We start from the raw sequence: 20452 nt of genomic DNA, 5'->3' as shown, positions 1-20452 counted from the left end.
TTCCTTTTCGAACTTGTTTGTGGGACCCTCTGGAGTATTCATACCCAGTGCTCCAGCTGGACAACACAAAAATGGGTTATTAGTAAATTAATTATTGTAGTATAGTAACCGGCAAACTTCTTGAGCAAATGACCTTGACTGCGCAGAACCGAATTTTAGATCACTTTGGTGGTGAGGGTGAGGCGCGACGGCAGGGGAAATCGTATCGAGCGCTTTATTGGTAGATCAGTCGAACCCTGCGCCCCGCACCGCGCCTTCATTCCGCTTGCTCCCAAAAGTACGCTTGCGTACAGTGGAAAGTCTATCGTTATTAATCGTTAATTATTTGTTATAATTACTTGTGGACTTTGTGGCCATTGCTATTTGTTGAGTGTTTGTTGATTTTTTATAAAACATACACTATGCCGCGACAAACTGGCGTAGTATTCAAAAGAAAGGGTAGAAAAATTGTGTACGACGTATATTGCTTCATTATAAAACAGGGGAAGAATGATATGGAAAAATTAAAACAAACTTCGGAAGTAACAAAACCATCAGTGAGTACTGTTAGGTGCATTATTAAGGAAGCTAAAGGCTCTGGCTTGCTCGCCGTGTTTCAGACTTCGGGTAAGAAAAGATCAGGGAAGAAGAAAGTTACCGGAATGGATAGTTTCGTTCAATCTGTAATAAAAATATGTACCTAATCATAATAACTACATAACAAGCAGCGAAACTCCGTATCGTAGAAAGGCTTCGAAAAATTTAAAGAAGATATAAATTTTAATGGCTCGGAATGAAGCTTACGACGTATTATGAAAGAGCTAGGCTTTAGATGAAAAAAAAGAACAGAAAATAATCGGAAGCTGGTAATTGAAAAAAGTAACATTCGATTACTACGAATCGAATATCTTCAAAAAATAATTAATTATGGACAAAAAAGAAGACCGAATCGACCGAGTTGTAAACTACACCGATGAGCCCTATGTCGACTCATCACGATGATAGCGACTCGGGTGATGAAAACAGTGTTGATGATGATGGTCAAGATTATGATAACGAAAAAAAATTACAAATACCAGCTTCGCTTCAACTGAATAAAGACCTGGCAACAGCTCTAGTTTTGACTTAATAGAAGGAATATCTATTTTACCTCAAGATTAAATTATTACAATTATTATAACCTATATGTTTTGTTGATGTTCTAATAAATATTAAATAAATACATATGTTCATTTTAATAATTTAATAGCATTATGACGCAGAGTAAGTAATGTTTTTGCACGTGAGTGTACCATGCGCGAACTTACCCCCACTACGTCAACAAATGCTCAAGAAGTTTGCCGGCTATTATAAACAATATATTTTATCTTCAAATTTCGTAAACAAATCTTCCACATTCGATGGCCCGAAGACTATGAATTTCTTCTGTATTACAAAGATGCCGAACACGCGGTAAACCAACTGGATTTATTCAAACTCCGAATGTAAAATATGAAAATATGTATTAAAAAGATATGTGGTATAATAAATTCGAAATGGAATCCCGATAACGTAATAAAAGTCACTAATAAAATTTAGCAACATGACAAGCATTTCTAATCGAATATGTTACAAAAATTTACAAAAAACTGTCAGAATTATCCTTTGTTATGTAATCGGCAAACTTCTTGGGCAAATGACCTTGACTGCGCAGAACCGAATTTTAGGTCACTTTGGTGGTGAGGGTGAGGCGCGACGGCAGGGGAAATCGTATCGAGCGCGTTATTGGTGGATCAGTCGAACCTTGCGTCCCGCACCGCGCCCTCATTCCGCTTGCTCCCAAAAGTACGCTTGCGTACAGTGGAAAGTAAATCGTTATTAATCGTTAAGTTATTTGTTATAATTGCTTGTGGACTTTGTTGCCATTGCTATTTGTTGAGTGTTTGTTGATTTTTTATAAAACATACACTATGCCGTGACAAACTGGTGTAGTACTTAAAAGAAAGGGTAGAAAATTTGTGTACGACGTATATTGCTTCATTATAAAACAGGGGAAGAATGATATGGAAAAATTAAAACAGACTTCGGAAGCAACAAAAACATCAGTGAGTACTGTTAGGTGCATTATTAACGAAGCTAAAGGCTCTGGCTTGCTCGCCGTGTTTCGGACTCCGGGTAAGAAAAGATCAGGGAAGAAGAAAGTTACCGGAATGGATAGTTTCGTTCAATCTGTAATAAAAAGATGTAATCATAATAACTACATAACAAGCAGCGAAACTCCGTACCGTAGAAAGGCATTTAAAAAAGAATTTAAAGAAGATATAAATTTTAATGGCTCGGAACGAAGCTTACGACGAATTATGAAAGAGCTAGGCTTCAGATGGAAAAAAAAAAAAAAAAAAAAAAAAAAAAAGGCTTCAGATGGAAAAAAGAACAGAAAATAATCGGAAGCTGGTAAATGAAAAAAGTAACATTCGATTACTACGAATCGAATATCTTCAAAAAATAATTAATTATAGACAAAAAAGAAGACCGAATCGACCGAGTTGTAAACTACGCCGATGAGCCCTATGTCGACTCATCACGATGATAGCGACTCGGGTGATGAAAACAGTGATGATGATGATGGTCAAGATTATGATAACGAAAAAAAAATTACAAATACCAGCTTCGCTTTAACTGAACCAAGACCTGGCAACAGCTCTAGTTTTGACTTAATAGAAGGAATATCTATTTTACCCCAAGATTAAATTATTACAATTATTAACCTATATGTTTTGTTGATGTTCTAATAAATATATAAATAAATACATATGTTGATTTTAATAATTTAATAGCATTATGACGCAGAGTAAGTAATGTTTTTGCACGTGAGTGTACCATGCGCAAACTTACCCCCACTACGTCAACAAATGCTCAAGAAGTTTGCCGGTTATTATACTTATACTTTGTTACATAAAGTGCAATAGACTGTAACTATTAAGTTAAGCCAGTGAGCCTAGACTTTTAGAAACTAAAATTAGAGTCTCTAAGGCATCAATTTCAATTTCGATAACTAACATAGAACTAAACCCCGATTGAATTCAATGAACAATTGGAATTTCAGAGAATCGAATCCGCCATTTCTACGAATGGTAAGCAACAGGACTACGGGTCCTGGAGTGCTGAGGTTCAATGTCCTAATACCCGCTAATGTTTACGTTCTAAACGAAGAAGACGTACCAGCTCTAACAACAATTGGATCGGATGTATTGATTGTGGGTCCAGAAATGTTTCACAGGTTCTAATTTCATTTTATGGTACTGAAAGTAGCACCTATATTTATAACTATTTGTTTATCTAAATAAAGAAATAATTATAATATGTTAGGAATACCCCGCGTTTCCGCATGCATTAGGTATATCTGGATTAAACAATATGAATATAACTTGACATACAACTGAAATTGATGAAACAATATAAATAGTAATGATGATAATATGTAAATTCCATTTGAACAAACCTCATGAATTAATATCGTCAATATAGGTGTAATTTTTGAATATTTTCAGACGGTACATAGCTCTTAGAAATATTGAAAATGATTCTGGGACCCGTTCTATCGCTCCGGAGAAGCGCAAATGTCGATACAACGATGAAAATTTTTTGGACGTGTATCGCCACTATTCTTATACAGCGTGCACCGTACAATGCCGAAAAGACGCCCAAATGCGTTTCTGTAATTGTTCTAATTATTTCATGCCGAATGTACCGGAACATCTCAAATGCAATGTTAGCGGAATTATATGCCTAAATAATTATGTCAACATATTAACCGTGAGTATTTATTATTGTGGTTGGTCATTAAAGTTATTTATAAATACAATTAATATGTAAATACAGGTCAAGAATCTGTTAAATCTTAGATTATGAAAATAATCAATGGGATATTTTCCAAACTTCCATTAAGAGCACCTAATACGAATGCATTAAGCAGACACAGATTAAAGATAAACGGCGTTAAAAGAAACTAACTAAAAGTCTAATTCTAGTAAAAAAATCTCTGTAAAACTGTGAGTCTACTAGGTGGAGACCGACTCTGCACTATTGTATTTCCATCGAAGGCAAAAGCATAAGCATAGCATGACGCCACCCTCCATTTAAATGAAAGTAAATAAAACTGTGAATTGAAACACTGTGTTCCTGGCTTTGCTTGTTTTGTGTCCAGCAGTGACGAGGACCACTCATCATCAGGTAGTCAGGTAGGTCAGCCTACAACTCGCGATTAGAGGCATTAAAAAAATCGTTAGGATACATTTGCAATACGAAATAAAATAGAGTACGAATGTTCTTCCGTAGGCCATACTACCTAACACAAACCTAACATTCGTAAATTTTGTGTGCAGGTACTGAAAGCACCATGGTCATCGAGGCCTGGTCTGTATTGCAATTGTTTACCGTCTTGTACAGAAGCAGAGATTTCCGTCATTAATGATTTAAAAGACGCCACTGCCGAAGACTATGCCACTGTAGAAATAGAACTAGCGATGTTGCCATCCGAGCGGTACAGGAGGAATGTCGTAAGAGGAATACTTGACCTAGTCGGTTGGTTTTACAAATGTATTCAAAAAATTGCCAAAAAAACTGCGCCATAACTTAGATAGTAATATTATATTTTGCTTGACTACTGGTGGTATGAAGTATCGAGTCCGCCTAGATTAGGTACCACCATCCTGCCTATTTCTATCGTGAAGCAGTAATGCGTTTCGGTCTGAAGGGTGAGACAGCCGATATAACAATTGAGATTTCGACCTCATTCATGTCCCAAATTTGGTGACTGCATTAATGTTGTCTATGGGCGACCGTAAACATTTTACTCGAAGCAGACCATGAGCTCGTTCTTCTGATTGTAGAGTAAATATACGTACACATGTATAATTTATTATTATGTATCAGTGTCTACAGGTGGAACAGGAGGTCTATTCCTTGGCGCAAGTATCCTTAGTTTCGTAGAGCTATTATACATATTGCTGATCAGACCTTTCTGCGACATATACAGCCAGAGAGAAGACGATCCGTGGTACAGGAAATACGGAACACGTCGGCTCGAAGACAATAAATATACTCCGAATTGGAAGTGGAATTATTTTAGATCTAAATCTTACTACACAACGAGATCTTTGAGAAGCACTAGTAAATTGACATCACGCGATTTTTATTCCAAAAAAATGTAGAAAGCTGATTTACCTATTTAAAGTTTTGAAATTTCCACCTAAACCTAGAAATGCACGAAATTTTTATGGTTTGCTGAAGTCATATAAAAACAGTTGTATTAAAATAAAGTTTTGTTTCATATATATTTTATTTTAATTATCATACAAAATAATATTATGATATATGTAATTACAAAAATAAACTAAAAATAAAAGCTTATGCAAGTCATTTTATCTTTGTGATAATGCAAAAGGTTCCCCTGTAATTACGTCTTGATTAATGCTTAAATAACTTTACTATTTATAAATCTTTAAAAAGCCTGCAGCTTCCATATATTAGTAATATTTATTTGAATAGATTTTATTGTTTTTTTTTACAAAGTATGCATTTTTCTTAACTTGCACAAGCTCCTTAAAACTAACTTACAATTACACTAGCCTGATCTCTAATGATGAATATGATTATTTACAATGTATTTTTTGTTGATATGAACGGATAGTTTGCAAGTTTACGGCCCCATCAATATTAACGTCATCATAGAAACCCTAATGAATTCGATGATTTACCAAAGATGTAATAACTTTATGCGAACTGGTAGTATGGATACTATTAAGCCTTTTTTAAATTAAATTCAAAATAGATAAACATTTTTTGTTTATATTTAACGAAGGCAAACAACATATTATATAAAACAATGTTTTTCATTTTGTTCCTCTTTTCAATTTAAAAATACCAGCTAGACACAGTCTTCCTCAGTTTCATTAACCTACATTGACTGACATAATTATTTTGCTACAGACATTCACTGCAGCTTAACAATATCTAATGAATTAATATTGATATTGATTTCATTTTCCATTTCAAAGCATCACATCATCGTGTCAAATTGTCGTTGCTTATGGACAAATAGTACTGAAATTATGTTTTAAGTTATGCTCATTATTGCGAAATAACGGAATAGATTCCGTTATTTAACTGCCTCGAGTAGTGATTCTAGAGAATCACTACTCGAGGCAGTTTAGAACTTGTTATGGCGTAGAGCTCCTTTTGATAGACAGACTCCTTCTGATAGATAGGAAAGATCAATGGACAAACTATTGACACATCTGGTGTTAAAAGGGCATGAAAGGGCAAAATATATCTTTTGAATGCCACCAGCTTGTGCCATGAGGTCGAAATTTTAATCACATTCGCACAAAGGCCTTCTTAATAAGCCGGATAGTTTTTTACCGACTGATAGGCAAGACGCATATTTTCTTTCAGGCAAATGTAATTTTTGGAGGCTTCATCATTTAATCAAACGATATCTAATTTATTTTCATAAACTTTTACTAGAATCCTCAAAAATCTTATACAACTTGTTACTAGATTTAGATGTCATTTTCCTGAAAACACTTCATTTGCAATTTAATGTACCTGCACTGTCAACAAATTCTAATGATGACCATCCCAGTATGCAACTCACAAATAAATTTTTGAGTTACAAACTGCAATGCAAACAACCAAATATCATCCTACAATACCACTCTTATTTAAGTTTAAGCTAAGTGCTATCATTTAAATACTCAACTTCTATATTTAATATGACAAGATGTGCCTAGATTGAGTAAAAACAAACATTTACTATGAACCATTTCAAGGCAATTAAAAAAAATAGTATCATCCTTTTCCACTTACTCTAAATCAGAGATGTATCAGTCACTTTTGTTTAATTGAAACAATTCAATAATGTTCGGTCCACAGTTAAGACATCACTTTTGATATATGGAATATCATTGTCAATGGCTACATAATGTTATTCTTGTGCTTTGCCTGCTTCTGTAATAGATTCGTACTGTTCCTTGTCGAGCTCTGTCACTGTGAGCGTACCGTCGGGCAACAATAAGACGACTCGCCGCGTTCCACCTACGCAAAAAACATTTGATATAGTCATTACAATTTTAAAGAATAACGACTATAAAGCATTTCACGCGCGGACATCTTGAATGCTCGGGGCGGAGTCATGTCTCTGCTTAACTCAAAAACTTAAAACCTCGTTTCAAGGAACATAAATTGTGTCTTGGTGATATTGAAATCATAATAGCATTGAATAGGAAGTTCTCTTTGATCATAAGATCGTATTTAATTTTGACAATCAAGCTTAATTTTCAATGTTAATCAATGAATTACAACCGTATATCAAAATGCAATTAGCATTACAGTATCACCATCGACATGTACTAGAGTGGTGGAGTAGTGTTTATACCGGGACTGGGTAGGTCAGTCTGCAGCAGCTGCGCGACGACTTGCGTGGCGTCCTCGCCGGGCTCGCCCTCGACCTGCACCGCGACCTGCTGCAGCGGACCGTCGCTCGGCACCAGCTGCGCCAGGCCCGACCCGTCGATCGCCAGTACATCCTGCATAAAGGGCAACCGAACCATCATTCAGTATGCTGCAGGGAAATCCTCCGAATTACGTAGAAATGGAGACTGCTTGAGCTTATTTTGGATAGTACGTAACATTAGTATACAAATTAATACAATTTTGAATTAATGCACAAAATAATGCAATTGTTTTTATTCCCATGTAATGCATGTGCAGCACATGTCCACTATATCTAAACTGTATCTTATTTTTATAGTCAAACTAGCGACCCGCCCTCGCTTCGCTTCGGAAACTGTAATTTATTGATTGATTTCTGCACTATTTAATGGATGTTATTATACATATTATGAACCTTCCTCTTCAATCACTCTATCTATTAAAAAAAAACCGCATCAAAATCCGTTGCTTAGTTTTACAGATTTAAGCATACATAGGGATATATGGACAGAGAAATCGACTTTGTGCTATTGTGTATACTATGTAGTGATACTCATGTTGGATATGTGTCATACGATTGTACAAATATTACATACCTGTCCATCTTCTCTAGTAACGTACATGACGTCACCTTCACCCTCGACGGCTCCCTCCACTGCACCCTCGACGCCTTCCGCAGCCACCAATAACGTTTGCCCAGCCTCGTTTTCACCAGCCACCTGTCATTTGACAAAACGTGAGCATTAAATATTTTAAGAGTTGCCAGTCTTGTTTATTTTCAAAATCTTGATTCCATTATTACTCATTGACAAAAATATGCTACACTTTGGGCATTTACAGACAGACCAGCACGGTGGTGTAGGTTTCTCTCAGAATTGTCCTCATTTCATACGATGACACCGGCTAATTTCAATTATAGTGTAAATGTCACGACAGCATGTCTAATCACATTACACCTGATTTGATCAGTGACACGTGTAAGCAATGAGGATACGAAATAATGTAGTAAAAACTTTAAAGAATTATTTAATTTCCTTTTAAATATCAAACCTATAAAAATCTTTTAAAGTTGTCGTAGCTTAAAGTATAAGACGCCTGGTGCATTCGTACCGAGGAATATAACTGTGCCGGTGTTTGAATTTCGCAGGCATGTACCAATTTTTCTAACGAAATTTGTACTTAAGAAATGTTCACGAATGTCTTCCGTGCTGAAGGAATTCGTGTAATAAAAATGAGACCCACAAAAATCACAACTTTTCGCAATTACTTGTAGCACGGTGAGCCCACACGGGTAGATGCCACCACTGTATCTGTACCACCACTGTATGTGAAGTACTAATTCGTTTCAGTTTGATGGCTGAGGCAGCCGTTATACTCAAAAACTGAGGAGATTCAGAATTCATGCTTCAAGGTGGGTGGCGGCATCTACGTTGTTGATGTCTATGGGCTGTGGTACCCACTTAAAACCAAATAGTCGTGTGCTCGTTCAGCCTTCTAAGCAAAAAAACCCTCTAGCACTATATTGCTCAGGTACGGAAACTTTATATTTTTGTTATTCATATAATTAATTACCTGGTACAGCACACCATCCTCTCCCCGAATCATGATAGGCGCGTGTCCCGCGTCTAATAACCCAACTTCTTCACTTTCATCGACACCAACACCTTCTTCTAAAAGTTGTTTCACTGCACTAGCTTCTACTTTCACTTCAGTCTGGTAAAATGAGAACATGTTTGTCAGCATTATTAGTTAGTTAATATAAAAAAAATTAACAAATTATCATAAAATATTTTTTGCATAAAATATGTTATTATTTTTATTTACAAAACTCATTAGCACCTTCTTATGGTATGCACGATAAAAAACTTAAGACCCAGTTCTTGCACGAGTCCGTGAGCTTAAGACCATAGTTGATTCGAATGATTTTGAATGGAGTGTTTAATTTTATTACCCTTCAAACTTTTATTGTATAATATAGTTGTTGTACTTACGCCGTCGTCGTCTGTGAGTACTGGTAGAGACGGTTGAGCGCCCTCACCTTGTACGAGCATCCCCGTAGTTCCTCCAGGTGACATTTCAACCTGTCAAATATTTTTGGTTATCTCTTACTAAGGCAGTATTAGACGATAACAAATTTAAAAAAATATATCTTGTAATGCATTAAACTCAATATGTCTTTGTGCGTTGCGTTGCGAACAATGTTCTTTTTAAGTTCATGCTCAATGAAGGAATTATTAAAATGCGCTTAAATTTATTTTTTACTGTTTTTCCCCTCTTTTATAATGTAATTCGGGATGAGTTTTACATATTTTTGCTATACTGTAGACATGAGTGACGACGTGAACTCTGAACCATATTTTTATGCATAAAATTTTCCTTTTGAGTGAGCTATCGATTTCTCTCAAATGATGAAACTTCATAACGAATCGTTTGCTTAAGTTAAGACTATATATGTGTCTGTAAAAATGTAATCACAAAAAAAAAACAATAAAAAATTGCAATAGTAATTGTTCTGAGATGCAAGTAATATTATGGTAGAAGTGGTGTCAGTAGCGGTACCTTCATGAGTAGCGTGGCGGGCGCGGATGTCGGCGGCGGAGTGAGGGGCGCAGGGGGCGGAGTGGGCGGCGGCGTGGGCTCGCCCTCTGCGCGCGCGAGGCGGCGCCCGGTCAGCGGACACAACGTCAGCTCCCGCGGCGGACTGTCCGGGGGCAGTGGCCCGAGGTCGCGCGGGAACGGGTCCTCGATGCCGTCCGATGTGTCCGACGACGCATCTGACTACAACGTCAAAATAATCTCATTCAGAAACATACTACATGCATGCCGAAAATTTGTTATTTGATAAAATAACTAAAGCTCCTGATATTCCAAAAGGATCACAGCAATTTTTAACATTTTATATTAAAATGTACCTGTTCAAAATCAAATGATACTGGTACAGGTGCTTTGTCTCTGATACGAACGATATTTCCACCTGCTGTGGATATAGAGTAACCACCGCGGCCCCGCCCCCGACTGCTTCCACCACGACGTAGCAAGCTATCCCCCTGAAACGCGACTATTTTTTATTTTCAATTTCAGGAATTATTCAAGACAGTAAAATAAAAGAAAGACATAACATTTGTGTAATAAAATAAATGACCTCTTTTATTGCTCTCAAAGCAATCATACAGCCTTTGCATTGAAGAATGCTTAACGTCGCTGATTCACGTCAACAATGCCGTGGGCAGAACCAAACATTTTGTGTATTGGTTGCCGTAATGATACTAATTTTTCTTCCACTCTTATATTTTGATTGCAATACCAAATAATTTCACAGGACGTCAAAATCATTAACTTTGATTCTACTTAACATTATTTAAACCAGTATTAATTAGTAAATATTGGACTTTAAATTCAGTCTCAACAAAATGATAGAAGTTTTCTGTGCCCCCTTTACCAATTTCAGACTTACTTGAGCAAGTTTCTTATTGAGGATAGTTACAGGTGACTTATCAGAACTAATTCCAGCTGGACGCTGTATTGTGCGCTGAATGATCTTTTGTCCTGATGGTGTTATTATTGTTTTTTCTGTAACTTGCTGACCTCCCGAGGTAAATGTTTTCTTTATCTAGAAAATAAATTTTACATATTATATAATCTATAATAAAGAAATTACCAGAAATATAAGTTCGATTATAATAGTTGTCAAAAGTGTGTATAAGTGAGAAGTTACTTTTACTTTTTAACTATATAAATGAATAATGTTTTCTGTTTATTTCGGGTTTGAAGATTTATTCCGAGTTTTTTTCTACAGCAACTATTCAGTATACTATGAAAATTTCGCACTTTACAATATTCTATGTATATATATTATATGCTATTTTATTAATTATTGTATCATTTTCCGTTCCACAATGTTTATAATATATGCATTATTCTAATTTTGGTTTTATTGTGTCTGTACGTACGAATTTAATAAAATAGCAGAAAATAAAATTTATGATGTTCCCCAAAGTTTATTTATTTTAATATTCAATTAAAATAAAAGCTATTCTATATATTCCAAATAATATTACCTGTGACGGTATTGGTGGACGGGGTGATGATGAAATTTTTTTGGTTTCCTCCACTTTCTGTAAGTTATAAAAAGTATTGGGTTTCAAAAAAACTGTTTAGCCTACTGAGTTTCTCGCCGGATTTTCTCAGAGGGTCGCGATTCCGATCCGGTGGTAGATTCTCCGAAGCACTGCTCTTGCTAGGGCTAGTGTTAGCAAATTCTCTCAGGTTGAACCCGTGAGCTCACCTACCAGTCCGGGCGTAGCTGAAATAGCCCTTCAGGCTACCAGTCCCCCCCCCCCCCCGAGTATAGGTAGGGGGAAAAAACCGTTAAAAAAAAGAATTACTAACATTCGGTATTTAAAACCTTCGGGTTTCGCGAGTTATAGATATAATTAAAACTACTACTACTACAGTTTAATCTCGCATTTTTTATTATCCTTATATTATTTCCGACGTTTCGAATACTTTACAAACTGCGAGAAAACCGAGGTTGTCCGTTGACATTTAGAAAAGACAGAACATACTCATTTGCAGAAATAGGTAGGGTGGTGGTACCTACCCGTGCGGACTCACAAGAGGTCCTACCTACCACCAGTAAAAAATATATGTATACCAGTATAAATATAGTATAATATGTATTTGTTGTACCAGTGAATACAACCTTAATCGTGGTTTGACGAAATGATTATTCACTTTAACGGTTTCATTAATCATCATCATTCAAATTAAATAAAAATGATAAAGATGTGTCATCAGTATAATACCAATGTTTCAACAACATTTGGTTCAATGACATCCATTTATGGAATATTTTTTTGCTAGTCGCTAAAATCCGTGCTTTCGGTAGTTTTAAAAACGTTTAAAATTTGTCTTTAATAATAAGTCAATAACCACCTGTTTTGCAGCCATTATCTGTTTTCTAATAGCATCCTGGTCAATATTAAGACCTGGTCCTAATTTTCCTGGAGAATCAATCTTCATAATCCCTGAGCTTTTGGACATTATGTATACTCCTAAAACGAAATAAGTTATTTTATTATAGTGCAAGTATGACCAACACGCGGCCCGCCAAACATTTTTAAAATTGAATTTATTTTATCGACTTTCTCCCATCGCGATAGGCAGCAGCTTGGCTCTGCCCCTGGCATTACCGAGGTCCATGGGCAACGGTAACCACTCACCATCAGGTGGGCCGTATGCTCGTCTGCCTACAAGGGCAATAAAAAAAAACCAATTCGCTTTTGTTCTTTCCTTGTTTGTTTTTATCTTGCATTAAGTACATACATGAAATGAAATCTTTACTTCTTTTTTGGTTTTATAATTTTTATTCTAATATTTATTATAAGTAAAGTGACGTTAATTATGTGCGGCCCGCCAAAAAAATTCAAATTTAAATAGGCCCATGGATTAAACCCCTCACCCTGTTACAGTATATATAATGTTCATTATTATAAAACTGTAACATAAATGTCTACACACGCAGTTGTTACGGTATATATGAAGGTATTCTCTCTCTATTCGTGATGTGTTTGAGCTCCGATAACCGCGCACGCATACTATAAGCGGCTCTGATCGTTCTCGGGGGAAAAAGAGCATATCAACATGGCAACACCGCGCTTGCAACTCGATACGCAGTTTTGTATTTTTATTACTAACCTGTAGAAAGATTAGGCATATGTTTAGGGTCAACTTTAATAACCCCCTTGATGTTCGGCATACCCTTCCCGCCCAGACCGAGCGATTTTACCAGCTCAGGGTCTAACGTTGACTTTGGTGAAGATTGTCCATTCACTATCTTCTTCTCATCTACAATTAATTACGTGTTTAAATTTTACAAAACAAAAAAAAATACAATCAAAGCTCCACCTTGGCAAGGATAAACAGAGTAGTTTTCAAAATTTTAATAGGGGCTATTATTATCTTTCACCGAGCGCTCTCACTTTCTCCAATAATATCACAGTCGGATATTTTTGCTGTTACTGTATATTATTATAGCATCTTGTAGATTTATATTCGCTTATATTTGTTATAGAGAGTCCGAGAGTAACGCTGTCTGTTGTATTTTTTTTGTAAGAATCAGAGTTCAATTTTGTTTCATAAGATCTTGATAAATAAGTTCTATTCTAAGTGTCAGCTTTTACAGTACAACGACTGCTCCACCTTTCAAACTGGAACGCATTACGGCTTCGCAGCAGAAATAAGCAGGATGGTGGCAACTACCCGAGCGGGCTTACAATACGCCCTATAAACAGTAAACCACCAGTATTCAGAGCGAAGCCTCAATGCTACATACGTTTTGATTCAAGATCCGAGAAGTCTTCGTCTTCGCTGGACATCTCCCTCTTGACTTTCTTGGACATCGGTTCGCCATCCTCTACACCGCACCACGCCTTCACTTGATCTAGTGCACGAACTTTGCTCGTACGTTGTAAGCGCCTTTATGGTAAATTACATTTCTATAGTTTTACAATAATTAATGCTTTTATATACTTTTTAACTATCGACGCTTGAAAGGCAAACGTGACTAAGCGACAATAACTGCTTTATACATAAATGATAGGCAATAACCATATTCGATGAGCAAAGAAAATATATTTCTAGGTCTATAAAATCATTTCAATCCTACAGCTAGATTCGTTAAAATAGAATTTTTTTTTCAGGTATTTCAACTTTAATTAGTCTACTGTAAAGTTCACGCATTCTCGCTTAGTCACGTTTGCCTTTCAAGTGTCGTTATGTATCAATTATGATATAAACTAGTCAGCTATGACTAGAACTATGTTAGGCCATTACTGAAACTTATTGATGCCATTAATTGGAAGAAAGAAGAGGAAAATTCATTATCTACCTCAAGACATGAGGTAAAAATTCAATTCTTGTTTGAAGAATTGCTTTTTTGCAAAAATAGCCACAGAAAAGGGCAGCTCATGCCAGCTTACAACATGGCTTGTTTTAATAAGCTTGATTTTATATTATATTAAGTTGAAAATTTGAACTTTATAAATTATCAAATATCAAGGTATTGTGAACATGATAACATTTGAATACACTTTAATTAATATTCACAAATTAGGGGATGTCACAAAGCATGAGTTTTCAAAAATTCTCAATTTATTTCGATATGTAAGTTGAAATTCTGACTGTTTACAACAATAAACTTACCCTGAAGGTGTGACTGGACTCTCTGTTTTCTTTATAACCTGCTTCACAACCTGTGGCAAAGGTGTGTTTGTCTGTTTCACCTAGTTTGTCAACGAAAACCATTTTTTATATAAAGATTTTTTTATAAATTAGCAATTTATAAAAGAATTGCAGCAGTACATGTGTGCTACAATTTGACATTTGAAAGCAAACATTTTCGATTTTAGCCTATTCATTTATCATAGATTAGAATGTTTTGTTTCACTGTTTGAACCACATAACGTCTATCGGGGTAACTTTGTCTCGCCATGTGAACAATTTTCCATGTATTGTCTCAGTTTTACTGGATATTAATAAAAAATATGGATTTTCCGTGGGTTTTAAACGTTTTTACAATTGAAATTTAAATGATTTTGCATGAGCATAGAGTGCAAATCTCACAAAATTTACAAAAAAATTGTGGGCCAATATTATATTAAGAACAGGGTAATTTTGCCAGTATAAGAACTGGCAATATAATTTTGAAGTATTTTTACATTTAAAGTCTTAAGATAGCATTGGATCTTCTGTTATAAATAAATAAATTAGGTCGCCATCTTATGACAGCTGTTTACCAAAAAAATTATCTTTAAAGGACAATGCCCAAAAGTGGGCCAACTTTATGTCAAAACTATTTGTACTTGAAAAACTATGCCTTATTTTTTCACGTTGTTTAGTTTATGTATCAACATTTCTTTCAACCTGGCATTGTTTTCCAAAAAAATAAATTACTTATTTGATAACATCCCAAAACTATCCATGCCATAGTTTTTAAATTCGCCAATAGGCAAAGGGCTTAGCCCATACAGCCTTATAGCAAACCTATATGCTGTCAAACAAATTAAAAAAAAATAGCTAATGCTTATAATTCACAGGCTTCTTAGTTTATTTTTGTTCAATTCAATATTTATATATTATAACAATAATTGTTACTTAAAACCATGAATTATTTAATATTATTAGAAATTAATGATTCCATTAGTAAAAATATCAATGGCCTACCATTACTCTATTCTTATTATATATGATTAGAGTTTTGGCAGCAACCCGAGTGAAGCGGCACTTGAATTTTTATTTTAATGTTTTTTTAATAATTTATTGTGTAATTTGTATTATTTGTATTTGTAATATTGTGTATAAAAGGTCTGCGTAAACTCAAGCTTAGTCAATGTGGTATTCGTCGAGTTGACGTCAAAACTCCCAAAAAGCAATAAAAAGAGATACACCGGCTTTTTATTGACATAAAAAACATATAACTTCGACAGACTAGGCTGTATAGGCTACGCTCTTTGCCTGCTTATTGGTGAATTTAAAAACAACAACAACAATATCGTTGCCGGCTTCTGGATTTTCATTTCATTTTATTATTATTATGAGGATATCATAATAATAAAATGTACGTAAGGGCTTATTTCTAGCAACATTAACCACAATTAACTTATTTAATACTGTAAATAATTATGAGAGCGATTATTGTGTGGATTACTGTGGGCTAAGCCCTTTGCCTATTGGCGAATTTAAAAACTATGGCATGGATAGTTTTGGGATGTTATCAAATAAGTAATTTATTTTTTTGGAAAACAATGCCAGGTTGAAAGAAATGTTGATACATAAACTAAACAACGTGAAAAAATAAGGCATAGTTTTTCAAGTACAAATAGTTTTGACATAAAGTTGGCCCACTTTTGGGCATTGTCCTTTCAAAGTCTATGGTAAAATGTATCCCGTTTGGAAATAAAAAAATTAATATGTAAAAAGTGAGTAAGTGGGCTAATGTTAAACGGAAAGCTTAAGTTACCCTGATTGATGGTAAGTCAAACATGTTAATATATCCTTTTTCAAATTCAAGAGCTTACCTGTACGGGATGCTGTTGTTGTTGGGCACGTAATGCTTTGAGCTCTTTTTGACGAGCTAACTGCTTCTCAAATGCTTCTAGCAAATGTTTACAAGTCTCCATATTCTCTACCGGCTCCCATGTATTTTGGTCACTAAGAATATAAATATTTTTAACAATAATGATCAATTTTAATAAGGCCATGACAGGATTTCATATAACATTGTAGTTTGTCTGAGTATTACTATCTTTCATTTATCAACTTTTCAATCTTCTGCCTTTTGTAATAATTTCCTTCTATTGCTTTTAATCTTATACCTTCTCATTATTTTTATCCTGAATTACATGCCAAGTACATATAACATACACATAAGGCGAATAATTGATTGAAGATTTCAACAAAGGCATCCATAACACGGGTACTGACCCATATTTGTCGGGATGAAGGCAAGAAGAATAACATGGATTCTGGTCACATGTAGACCTCATGCAGGAGGAGAATGAAATTGAAAGAATTTAAATTGATTAAATTAAGTGCTTTATAATTCTTACTGAGGATATCCCTCCCACTTGAGGAGGTATTCATACTGCTTGCGACGAGGGTTGAACCGTTTGGCGAGTATTTTCTCGACAACGTACTCTCCAGCCTCCGCCGGGTCGCCCTGCCGCTCCGTGCGCCGCGCGATGCGCTCCTCGGGAGGCACGCGCTCTTGGGCGTTACGCACGGAGTCGTTTAGATCCTACAAACCAAAATTCATTCATCTTACACTTCGTTACAAATAATAGAGTTAATGATCATCAAACTATAGGAAACAATGCGTGTCCGATAAGGATACGCGATGTATCGTTATTAGTTCATTGGTGTTTATTCCTAATGAATTGAAATTTCTTAAAATTCTGAATATGCTAATAGTAAAATCGACGTTAGCAAAAAGCTTTGCGTTTCATTAAAATAGAATCTGTATATACTAATATAGTTTTCTATAAAACATCCACCTAAGCATCACAGTGTACTGTTACTGACGTTACGTTAGTTTTATAAGATTTCTACTGACATATTACTGTTTAACTAAATATATTACTTAAATTATGTCTATGTGTATGTTCCCCATAAGCAGACCAATTTTGATGAAGTTGTCAGAATTTTTTTAGGTTGGCCTAGCAGGCGATCCTACGAAGTATGGTAGCAATCAGACCAAACTCCAGCCTGGTTTAACCAGTAAAAAATCAATACCAAAATTTGGCATAGACAGCAATGATCTAATAAAATACATATAAAATTTTTTTGTGGATATCAATTATACCTTTGACTTTATATTTGTTGCCAGAGGTGTTTTGTGAGTAATCTTCGGTGTTAAATGACTTTTGGTTTCTTCACTTTCTTCTCCGGATGGTACAGCTTCCATGTCATCCTGAAAATTTGAGTCATTTTAAGTTAATTGTCGCACACAATCGGGGCATTTGGTTTTTTCAAAGAATTATGAATTACATCAATGTATAATTAATGATATAAACTGAAAAAGTCAAATCACTTTGCAGTATATATTTCTTATGAAGAGTCTACATTATATACTAGTGTGTGTTTATAGTAATCTTTATATCAGATTGAAGTGTGTACTTACCTGCTTGAGTATTTTTTTTGGTCTACCTCGTTTCTTTATTTCATGGCCAGGTGTTACAGGTACCTGTTGGTCCTCTACTTTCAACTCCATCTGTGAAAAATATATGCAGATTATTGAAATTTATTTTTATTTTGAAGAGATTGATGTATTTCCAAGCAACTTCATTTATTTTTATTGTTTTATCTGAATTTTGTGTTCAGACATTGTTGTGATATTAAGGTGTGTTCAATAATTGGATTTAAAACGAAATGATGTGGAAAGTGACTTAATTATTGATCATTTTCCTAATATATTTAAAAAAATAATAATTTTTATTTAGTATCAAGAAACATTTAATCCCAAATAATATTTATTATTGGCTGACAAGGTGACATGAATGTGTTTAAACTTATTGAAAGTAGAACAGTGAATGTTGATGTCATAATTTGTTAATTTCTTTCCAACAAAATTCAATGTTTATGTGAATTATGTCTTTGATTTAATAATTCACTTTTATGTTGCTAATTACCTATTCAGTAAGTTTTTATTAGACAAATTTAGAAGTTAACAACATAGTGTGTCAAACAAGATGAAAACTTTGAAATGTAAAATAATATAACAAAGGCAATAATATTAAATTAATGTTAAAGTAAACTAACTAAAAATCTTATCACAGTGACAGTAAACACTTTCCATTAGTTCGGTTGTCTGCCTTAACCAACAAAAAAACCAGAACATTAAAAAGCAGACTTACGACTTTAGCATGTGCATATTTAGATAGTGACTGTACATTCTGTCCAGCTGTGATCCAGGCATTACGTTGTGCTTCTGGCATCCGGCACCACTGCTGATACAGCTTCCAGCTGTTGTCTGTGCTAACAGCGGAGCCTTCTCGAGCAGAAGAACATTTCCATAACAGGAATGCCCACACCTGTGCCTTACTTTCATTCTGTGGAAATTTAGTTTATTGACTAATGACATAATTTAAACAATTAGCAAGAAATATTGTTTTCAATTACTTATCATACATATTTGGTAGAAAATGTTTTGTACATACATATTTTGTAGAAAATATTTATGATAATGATAAATAGGCCATTGTCTGCAACTTAACTCCTCTTCAACTCACCTCTATTTAGGTTGGATTTTTTTTACAAGATACTCCAATAAACCATCCAATCTGAGACAGATGACTCTCAATAACAGACCTAAGTAGTAAGGTAGATAAACACTTTACCATGTGCACTAGGTAAATGGATTTCTCATCAGACTTCATAGAGGTGTAATAGCTAATACAGTTTTAAGATATAAGTGTTTATTTTTACTTTTTAGTGGGGATTAAGTGGAGATGATCTTTTGTATCTATAGTTATGTCAATAATACTTACAACATTTTAGTTGCAATATTAAGCAGTGTATTGTAGTAGTGTTAGGTTTTCAATTGAAAAATTTAAAATACAATTGTATACTCACACTATCCCTTACTGGGGACTTTCCTGAACAATTGGTACCTTCTTTATGTTCTTTAAACTCTTCTACAAAATGGAATGCAGAGTGACACTGCCCACAGACCAGAATATCTAGTGCTGCCATTTGTTCATGAGCATCTACAAAAGTTTCAGCATTATTTAAATTAGTTTTGTGTTTGAAATGAACATAAACTTCATAATCTGTATTTATCTCACCTTTAAGTGCAGTAGGATTTTTGGCAAGTTCATCTGGATTTCCAGGTATCACCTCTTCAGGAGTTTCACTCTCTTCCATAGATGTCATTTTTTAAAATCTGCAAATCAAAACTTATTTCATCTTATCTTTTAGTAGCTTTTCCTTACATCATAACCTTGCTTGCCGGTAAATAGTAATTCCCGCCAACTCATTCATAATAGATTAAAAGCCACGCTTTCAAGTTTTAACAGAACATTGAATGTCTAGTTTAATATTGTCACATAGTTCATTTTTAATATTCTTCACTAGTTCTAAAAACACAGAGAGACACTTTTGTATTGGACAAATTATTGTATTTGATTTATCTAGTTTTCATTTCTTCACCACTTATCGTTTTGGGTAGATGATTATGTTTCGATTTACACAAATTTTAACCAATGAAAAAATAAATATTTTAATCGCGTACACACTTAATACAAGATTTTTGTAACCTTTTACTTTTTATTTAATGAAATGTCACAACATTACCTACCTACCAAAACAATTTCACAAAAATAATCTTCACAGGCAACGCGAAATGCTACAAATCACACCAAGAATTGAAAATTCAATGACCAAAAAAACCCTTTCACCGACACATACGCTACGCCATCTAGTGATTAGCCGACAACGCACGTTT

The 20452-nt window shown here is 34.8% G+C and overlaps 2 protein-coding genes across 6 annotated transcripts in view; one reads left to right on the top strand and one right to left on the bottom strand.

The window, feature by feature from the left end:
• The window catches only part of LOC114252581 (sodium channel protein Nach), a 19957-nt gene extending 14663 nt beyond the window's left edge, over nt 1-5294 (top strand). Inside the window, exons 5-8 of one of the 2 annotated variants that reach the window (XM_089729118.1) lie at nt 3065-3238; nt 3510-3774; nt 4344-4542; nt 4894-5294. In XM_089729118.1, the coding sequence (XP_089585244.1) occupies nt 3065-3238; nt 3510-3774; nt 4344-4542; nt 4894-5171 (916 nt within the window). In that variant the 3' untranslated portion in view covers nt 5172-5294. The other variant, XR_016323403.1, reaches the window with a different exon arrangement.
• On the bottom strand, nt 5281-20452 carry Chro (chromodomain-containing protein chromator). 4 transcript variants are annotated; one of them, XM_028186981.2, is made up of 21 exons: nt 20306-20452; nt 19794-19891; nt 19582-19715; nt 18864-19058; nt 18131-18220; nt 17813-17920; nt 17061-17248; nt 16530-16662; nt 14656-14735; nt 13787-13929; nt 13150-13299; nt 12388-12506; nt 11511-11567; nt 10907-11062; nt 10365-10499; nt 10012-10230; nt 9444-9533; nt 9025-9165; nt 8049-8171; nt 7397-7547; nt 5281-7056 (listed from the first exon to the last, which is right to left on the bottom strand). In XM_028186981.2, exons 2-21 carry the CDS (start codon nt 19879-19881, stop codon nt 6947-6949), a joined length of 2610 nt encoding a protein of 869 aa, XP_028042782.1. In that variant the 5' UTR covers nt 19882-19891; nt 20306-20452; the 3' UTR covers nt 5281-6946. The 4 variants fall into 4 exon arrangements, with proteins under 4 accessions (XP_028042782.1, XP_028042784.1, XP_028042785.1 ...); XM_028186983.2 differs by having other exon boundaries at nt 14656-14705; XM_028186984.2 differs by having other exon boundaries at nt 18900-19058.

This window comes from Bombyx mandarina, chromosome 08 (genome assembly GCF_030267445.1).
Source record: "Bombyx mandarina strain Sakado chromosome 08, ASM3026744v2".
In the NCBI taxonomy this organism is placed as follows: domain Eukaryota; kingdom Metazoa; phylum Arthropoda; class Insecta; order Lepidoptera; family Bombycidae; genus Bombyx; species Bombyx mandarina.
The sequence above is the reverse complement of the archived record's forward strand: the minus strand, read 5'-3'. Positions and strand labels throughout refer to the sequence as shown.

Bases quoted from the DNA above. Each gene is read 5' to 3' on its own strand.
- Chro (XM_028186981.2), bottom strand. From the start codon at position 19,881: ATGACATCTATGGAAGAGAGTGAAACTCCTGAAGAGGTGATACCTGGA. The intron at 13,300-13,786 runs GTATGTAGCATT...AATTAATTGTAG, and splicing joins CTCGGATCTTGAATCAAAAC to ATGAGAAGAAGATAGTGAAT. The intron at 10,500-10,906 runs GTAAGTCTGAAA...GTCGCGTTTCAG, and splicing joins TCAATAAGAAACTTGCTCAA to GGGGATAGCTTGCTACGTCG.